Source organism: Podarcis bocagei (genome assembly GCF_964188305.1).
Source record: "Podarcis bocagei genome assembly, chromosome: 5".
NCBI lineage: Eukaryota > Metazoa > Chordata > Lepidosauria > Squamata > Lacertidae > Podarcis > Podarcis bocagei.
Window position 1 is genome coordinate 94,559,660 of NC_138129.1, and position 8,346 is coordinate 94,568,005.

General features: G+C 47.5%; 1 protein-coding gene across 3 annotated transcripts; it reads right to left on the bottom strand.

The window, feature by feature from the left end:
* Window positions 1-685: 685 nt before the first annotated feature.
* Window positions 686-4,853, bottom strand: LOC308587232 (uncharacterized protein). 3 transcript variants are annotated; one of them, XM_081194624.1, is made up of 2 exons: window positions 4,666-4,853; window positions 686-2,462 (listed from the first exon to the last, which is right to left on the bottom strand). In XM_081194624.1, the coding sequence occupies exon 2, from the start codon at window positions 2,382-2,384 to the stop codon at window positions 1,248-1,250; it is 1,137 nt and encodes a 378-aa protein (XP_081050750.1). In that variant the 5' UTR covers window positions 2,385-2,462; window positions 4,666-4,853; the 3' UTR covers window positions 686-1,247. The 3 variants fall into 3 exon arrangements, with proteins under 3 accessions (XP_081050750.1, XP_081050752.1, XP_081050751.1); XM_081194626.1 differs by having other exon boundaries at window positions 4,646-4,853; XM_081194625.1 differs by having other exon boundaries at window positions 4,566-4,853.
* Between the last annotated feature and the right edge of the window lie 3,493 nt (window positions 4,854-8,346).

The window sequence follows — 8,346 nt, forward strand, 5'->3', positions numbered from 1 at the left end:
CTTTTTCTTGTTCTTTTTATTCCTTCTCTTAGTCTATGTTTATAATCTTTGTATCTGAAAACTGAATAAAATATTTTTTTAAAAAAATAAATAAATGATGCAAGAGCACCACCAGCCCCGGTGGCTGCTTACCTGTGTCCTGCGAGTGTCAGGGGCTGGCGGCGGCGGCACGATGAGCGGTGCACAAAAGGGCATTGGAGAGGGGCTGCTTAAAATGGCAGCCACTCAAGTGCTGCTGCTGCTGGCACCAACAAAGCCCAGCCCCCTTCCTCCTCTAGGCAGGGTTGGGAGAAGCCAGGAGGAGGGAGGGCGGAGGCGCCGCTGGTGCCGTCGTGTGAGAGGGAAAGAACGCATGCGCTGGCGATCCACGTGGTGATTCCCGGACTGTTCACGGGCCGGATCCAGAAGGCAATTGGGCCTGATCCAGCCCACGGGCCTTAGTCTGCTGACCCATGCTCTAACCCAAGCCAGTCCTCGGACAGAAATCTCTCCAAGTGCCCGTGAGTCCCCAGCAATCACGCCAAGAGATGTTCCCCAGAATCCTTTGCAACACCACAGAGGATGCTGGGAAATACCTGCCATGTTGTGTAGTGGAGTTACTTGGGACAGTCAAACGTGGACTGGAGCTGAGTCAAGTCTGACGTTTCCCCAGATGAAGTTATGAACAACTTAGCTTACAAGACTGTTTGCAAGGATAAGTGAGATTTAAAAGGGACGTTGCATATATTTTGTGCTACACGAACAAACAGCAGTTGCCAAGGGATTTTGCACAGGAAGAAATAAATGGTTTGATGCCTACAAGAATTAGTTTATGGATGGTTTCACACATTACACAGAGGAAAACCTAGGCTTTCCACCAAGTGAGCTGCACTCAGTGGCGATTTCCTGACAAGCACACCTGTACAAGACACATTTGTTACAGTTACAGGTAGGTAGCCATGTTGGTCTGTCGTAGTCGAAACAAAATAAAAAAATTGAAAGAAATTTTTAAAAAATTCCTTCCAGTAGCACCTTAGAGACCAACTAAGTTAGTTATTGGTATGAGCTTTCGTGTGCATGCATACCAATAACTAACTTAGTTGGTCTCTAAGGTGCTACTGGAAGGAATTTATTTATTTTTCAAAAATTTATTTTATGTTTGTTATATTCATACTTTATGCTTCAAGGTGTACTCATGGGACCTCTTAAGTGTACAGCTGCACACGCACACGCACCCTGCATCCACAAATGCAATATGTGCCATGACCCTATGAAGTTTTCATTTGGTGAATACGCTCGTGCCTCCTCAAGGAGCCTGACTCTGTGAAATCCTGAGCACAGTACGTGCACGAATAGGGCTTCTCTCCGGTATGGATGCGCTGGTGACGATGCAGCGAAGTCAGGCGTGTGAATGCCCCACCACACTCTTCACAATGGAAAGGGCGCTCCCCAGTATGAATTTTCTGGTGCCTTTTCAAGCGGAGCAGCTGGACGAAGGCTTTCCCGCATTCTTGGCACTCGTACGGTTTATCCTGCCGGTGAATCACCTTGTGTTTGGACAGCAAGTTGGACGTACGGAAACCCTTGCCACAAGTCGGGCATATGTATGGTTTAGGCTGTTCTCTCTCTGGTTCTCCTGGATCTACCCTGGAAGAGGCCAAATCCTCGCTGCTTTGGCTCTGAGCCTTCGGAGACACTACGATGAAAGGCCCGTTCCTCAGCGACTTCGAATGTTCTATCTTATGCACGTTCCGCAGGTGTCTCCAGAGGTCGACTTTGTGAAGGAACCCTTTGTCGCATTCTGGGCACTTGTTCGGCCTGTCGCTCGAATGGATGAGCTTGTGCGTTCTCAGGTTGGCCATACGGAAGAACCCTTTGCCGCAGACGGGGCACCGGTACGGACGCTCAGCCCCGTGGTACCGCTGGCGTTCCTCCAACCTGCCAAGATGGCGGAAGGCCTCTCCACATTCCTTGCGGCGGTAAGGTAGGACATCGCCAGATGTCGGCACTGGCTCCTCCTCATCTAAAGAACTGATGATGACAATGTCCTCACTAACCTTGCCTCTGGCGTGCGCAGAAGAACGAGGCTCCGGGTCTTCACCTTCACACTGCAGGTCAAATTTGGTGCTAGCGGTGATGAAGCCCCTGGCTGTGGTTGAATCGCTCCACTGACCGTATACGCCATTCCTTTCGTCTTCTTCGCAGCGCAGGTCTACAGGGATATCCTGATGGCTTGAAGGTCCATCAAGGCTGCCCTCAGGGCTGGGAGGCAGAGAGTAGTCTTCATCTACGTCTAGCCGGAGGCCACCTTTCTGACCCACCCACTCAGGAATGCAGTCATTCGAGCGATCTTCCCCTGTGCCGCAAGTGTCACTGTCAGACTCCCAGCTCCCTTCCACATCCATCCTTCAGCATCTTAGGGACAGATCACATACGATGAAGTGCAGAGGTCTCCTCCGTTTGAGCTCTGGTCGCAGCCAAGCCTGCAAAAGAGGAGATAATAATAAATAATAATACATTTTTATTTATACCCCGGCCTTCCTGGTTCAGGAAACTGGGCTCAGGGCGGCTAACAACAAATTTAAAACACTTAATTGATGCTACAAAAAACAGCATAAAATACGGTATTAAGCATAAATAACAATAGAATAAAAAAATCAATTTGGGGGGAAATCCATCCAATAAACATTAGATGATCACCAGGGCTAGATGGCTAAATTAGTCCCATTTGGGCCAGCGAGGAGACCAGGGAAGAACCAGCTGTGGGATCCCAGAGCAGGCAATCTTCACAAAAAGGGGAGGGGGAGGGAAAGAAGAGGAACAGAAGATCAGGCCAGGTTCAAATTGAAAGCCAGGCGGAATAGTTCTGTCTTACAGGCCCTGCAGAAGGAAGTTAAATCCTGCAGGGCCCTGGTCTCATGGGACAGAGCATTCCACCAGGTTGGAGCTATCACTGAGAAGGCCCTGGCCCTGGTGGAGGATACTCTAACTTCCTTAGGGCCCAGGACCTCTAAACTATGATTATTCATGGACCTTAAGGTCCTCTGCAGGGCAGACCAGGAGAGGCGGTCCCGTAAGTACGAGGGCCCTAAGATGGGCTTTGTTTCCAAGCAATCCAAAATCCTGCACACTATAGGGGTAGCCAACATGGTGCCAGATGTTTCTGGGAGTTGTAGTATAGCAACATCTGATGGGTACCCCACTGGCTACCTGCTGCCATGCCATTTTCACTATCCATTGTGGGAACTAAGCCTGCACACTATATCCAAATGGCGAGGGCACAGGCTGCAGCAAAGTACCGCTAGTTTTTTTTTAAAAAAAGGATTGGGTAGCAGTCAGAACACTGGGTTAGAGGGAACAGTAGTCTCATCTGGTGTAAAGCAACTTCCCACAAGTAATCAGGCCGCAGGGCTTCATGATGTACCTGTGTCGCCCTCTTACAGCTCAGAATCTGTATTCAGCGGGGCTTACTCCCAGTTAACTGGGGAGAGGGGTGTTGTTGTTGTTTAGTCGCTTAGTTGTGTCTGACTCTTTGTGACCCCATGGACCAGAGCACGCCAGGCACTCCTGTCTTTCACTGCCTCCCGCAGTTTGGTCAAACTCATGCTGGTAGCTTCAAGAACACTGTCCAACCATCTCGTCCTCTGTCATCCCCTTCTCCTTGTGCCCTCCATCTTTCCCAACATCAGGGTCTTTTCCAGGGCATCTTCTCTTCTCACGAGGTGGCCAAAGTATTGGAGCCTCAGCTTCAGGATCTGTCCTTCCAGTGAGCACTCAGGGCTGATTTCCTTCAGAATGGAGAGGTTTGATCTTCTTGCAGTCCGTGGGACTCTCAAGAGTCTCCTCCAGCACCATAATTCAGAAGCATCAATTCTTCGGCGATCAGCCTTCTTTATGGTCCAGCTCTCACTTCCATACATCACTACTGGGAAAACCATAGCTATAACTATACGGACCTTTGTCGGCAAGGTGATGTCTCTGCTTTTTAAGATACTGTCACTGCCTTGCCATGGCGAAGGGGCTTGAATAACTCAGAGAAGCTATGAGCTATGCAGTGCAGGGCCACCCAAAATGGACAGGTCATAGTGGGGAGTTTTGACCAAACGTGATCCACCTGGAGCAGGAACAGGCAAGCCACTCCAGTATCCCTGCCAAGAAAACTCCATGGACAAAGGCAACAGGGAGAGGGGTACACAGTCTTAATTATTCCATACTGGGGTGGGGAGGGAGAGAGAAAGGCCACAGTAGGAATGATTAAATCACCATTTCTATAAAGGTCTTTTAGATGCAATTTGCACCCAGATAGGACTCCTTATTCCCTCACCACAGTTATCAGGTGAGAGCAGCGAAGGGAGTTACAAAAAATGAACTCCTGAAATGGGACGTAAGCAGCATCCCTGCCTAGCTTTACATTTTAAAATAATGTTTACGCACAAAGCAGATACATGGAGCAGGTGGGGAGTTGTTGTATTTTCGGGGGGGGAGGGAACAACACATTGCAGAGCCTCCCCCCTTCAACCCCTCCCTCCAAATAGAGGCAAGACGTGACAAGCCGGAAGTCACAAATTTATAAATATGCCATGCACCCAACCCAGCTTTGGCGCAAAGTGATGGATGGAAGAAGCGGCGCCCGGGCGGGGGGGCTGTGTTAACCTGCGGTACTGACCGCTGCAAGTTCTTATTTACCAGCTGTTCGTCTCGGCGGCTCTCCGTTCATCCCGGGAAAGGCTTCCTCTCCGGCTTCCAACCTTTCTTTCCCCCGCTCCATGCAGAAGTCAAGAGCGCGCCGTGCGCAACGAGGCACCCCTTGCCCCGTTTTGCAATGATGGTTTGCGTCCTTCCACACCCCACCAGCAAGAAAAAGAGCCTCGGCAACAACAACACGCCCCCCACCCCGTTTTCTCCCCCAACCCTTTCTTGATTGACAAAGTCAGGATCCAATCCCGTTGCTCGCCCTGCCCACATCCTGCTCCTCCTTCCCCCCCCCCAGGGCAGCCTGGCGAGAACGGCTCCTCCTCATCCCTCCCTTTAAAGTCCGCTCTCGCCTGTGCCACCTACGGAGACCTGTGTATTAAAATAAAATAAAAAATATTGTGGGAAACAATTTGCTTCTGTTGCTCAGCAAGAGCAGATGCTGTTCTTTGCTCGACGGTGCAGTGCCGTCTGGCGCAATGATGGGGTCTTCTTTGGACACCCTCGTAGCCGAGCAAGATTGTCTTCCATGAACACGGTTTTAACAGCGAGTCCACAAGTGATTGTAGTTGATTGGCCAGTGACTAGTAAATGAGAAAAGATGACTGTCGTGCACATGTAATCGTGAGCCGAGGTGGATTCAAAATCAGCAGGGATTTAGCTTTCTCTTTTATAATTGCGCAGAAAGAACGAATGGGATCGGAGCTTGCCAGGAATAATATAGCACAGGAGAAATGAAGGGAGAGAGTACCGTTTCTTCTTCTTCTTTGGTGATCCCTCATAGCTGAGTAAGATTGCCTTCCATGAACACGGTTTTAACAGCGAGTCCACAAGTGACTGTGGAGGCCAATTTTGGATCCACATGTCCTTCCACAGTGGGGGCATTGGTTTCTGGGCGGGAGTCGATCACAGTGGGGGTTTGCCAAGCACGCCTTCCTCTTGGCACGTTTCTCTATTTCATCTTGAGTTTGAGCATCTTCAGAGCCCATGACACCTTTGGCAAAGGCTGTTCTCCAATTGGAGCACTCACAGGCCAGTGTTTCCCAGTTGTCAGTGTTTATACTACTTTTTTTAAAAAAAGATTTGCCTTGAAAGCGTCTTTAAACCTCTTCTGTCCAGGATGCTGAACTGGATGGGGCCATTGGGCTGATTCAACAGGTTACAGTGGTACCTTGGGTTAGATACACTTCAGGTTACATACGCTTCAGGTTACAGACTCCGCTAACCGAGAAATAGTACTTCGTGTTAAGAACTTTGCTTCAGGATGAGAACAGAAATCGTGCTCTAGTGGCGCGGTGGCAGCAGGAGGCCCCATGACTAAGCTGCTTCTGGCGAACCAGAGCAGCGCACGGAAACGCCGTTTACCTTCCTGCCGGAGTGGTACCTATTTATCTACTTGCACTTTGACGTGTTTTCGAACTGCTAGGTTGGCAGGAGAAGGGACCGAACAACGGGAGCTCACCCCGTCGTGGGGATTCGAACCGCCGACTTTCTGATTGGCAAGTCCTAGGCTCTGTGGTTTAACCCACAGCGCCACCCGCTTCCCTAGGCATATTTCACCGCTAGGCAAATTAGAGGTGACATGTTGCCCTGGAAACTAAATGGTAGTCTTCTGGCTCTCAATGTCTGCTTTTGTCTTACCCTCTCTGAGCAGGCAGGTATCTGGTCTGCTGACAACAAGATAACATGGACTATGAAGTCCACTTGGGATTCTTACCCATGTGGTTGAAGCCCGGGAAAGTGCCCTTATTAACCCATCAAAGTCAAGGATCTGAAAGCCGCATGATGAGCAATCTCAGTGCAAACAGCAAGAGCCAATTGTTCTCTTCTTCGTTTGGAAGGGCCTGAACTCGCAGCCTTATGTTTGCAGGGAGTTTTTGTACCTTCTTCGGTTGCTTTGGAGATAGTTGCCGAAGAGCTGAACTTTTGCCTTGAAAACCTCTCAGTGTTTTTTCGCGCAGTTCTTCTGGTTGTTCATTTGCTGGACCAGCCTGAGAAGAGGGAGTGAACGTCAGAAAGTGGCGTGCTTCTTGAAGAACATTTGAAGCCAAAGTGGTCCACAAAGCAAAATAGCCGCAGTAGGTGGAGTTAAGGTGAATGAGAGGCTGGCTCTAAAATCATGCTCAAAAGTTCTGTTGGTGAATTGATGATCAGCCAGCATTTGCTATTTGCCTGTTTTTGCTATTAATTTTGCATTTTTGTTTTTGTGGCTTTTTTGTTTTGTTTTTGTGACTGTGTGGAACCCAGTTCAGCTACTGATTGATTGTCTGACTGCAGTACATTGTTTATTGCTTTCATTTTATGGATCAATGGTCTCGTTAGAAAGCAAAATTCATGTTAAATTGCTGTTTTAGGGGTTGTTTTTAAAAGTCTGGAATGGATTAATCCATTTTGCATTACATCCTATGGGAAAGCATGCCTTCGTTTTGGAATGCTTTGGTTTTGGAACGGACTTCCGGAACAGATTAAGTTTGAGAATCAAGGTACCACTGTATTTCAACTGGTGCAATTTCAGCTGGTGCAGTGAAGGCAGAGGATGTTGCAAATACCCAAATTCTAAGATAAGGACAAGTAAATGATGGACCTTGCAGGTGGAGAATACTTTTATTTTTAAATATCTTAAATATCAAGAGAATCTATGTATGAGTTATTAATACTTTATTATCTCTTTGCAGCTGTGCTGTACTTTTGTCCTTCTAGATGGAGAAACTTTATGGTTCACATTTTTAAAAAAAATTTGCTTCCCCCACCTTTTGTTATCTTGTTGTTTAGTTGTTTAGTCGTGTCCGACTCTTCGTGACCTCATGGACCAGAGCACGCCAGGCACTCCTGTCTTCCACTGCCTCCCGCAGTTTGATCAGATTCATGTTTGTAGCTTTGAGAACACTGTCCCACCATCTCATCCTCTGTCGTCCCCTTCTCCTTGTGCCCTCCATCTTTCCCAGCATCAGGGTCTTTTCCTTTTTTAAAAAAAATATTTTTTATTAACTGGCCAATCACATCAAATTAAATCATATCACATAAATTCCAAATTACAAAGCCGAATTTTAAATTTTGTTGGGGGGACCCATATTTCAAGATCCGAAGGGGGATTCTGATCATCTTCTTGCTGCTGCGTTAATGTCCCAATCAGTCCAAATCAGTCCAAACAAAGTTCATAGTTCTATCCCATCTTATCTTGCTGTTTCCACATCACATCTTGTTCATATATTTTCTCTTTTTTCTTTATGATCTCTGCTGATAGTCTCCTTAAGCCGATAAACACCAATAGTAATAATAGTCCTGTGTGAATTTTCCGTTCTTCCAATCCTCAAATCGAGATGGTTTCCATATATCGTCTCCTTCATAGATAACATCACTCTTTCCATCGTAGTCTCGTAAAACTGTCGCTCTTAAGTCCCACTGAGGAGTTTAACCCACAATATATAAACAGCTCTATTTCTCTCTTTCTCCTCCCAGACTCAAGACCTCTGACAGAACTTCCCAATATGGCGACGGCATTTTTAACTGCGTCATTCCCAAGCTCTTACACATTCCACGCTCTTCTTAAAACTTGCTTTGGTTCGAAAGTTTATCTCCACACAGCCTTAAATCCACAGCTTAAGTCCTTAAAACGACATTTCTGACTCATGAGGGGAGGGGATTCTTGTTTAATCACATAGGGAAAGAAGGAAG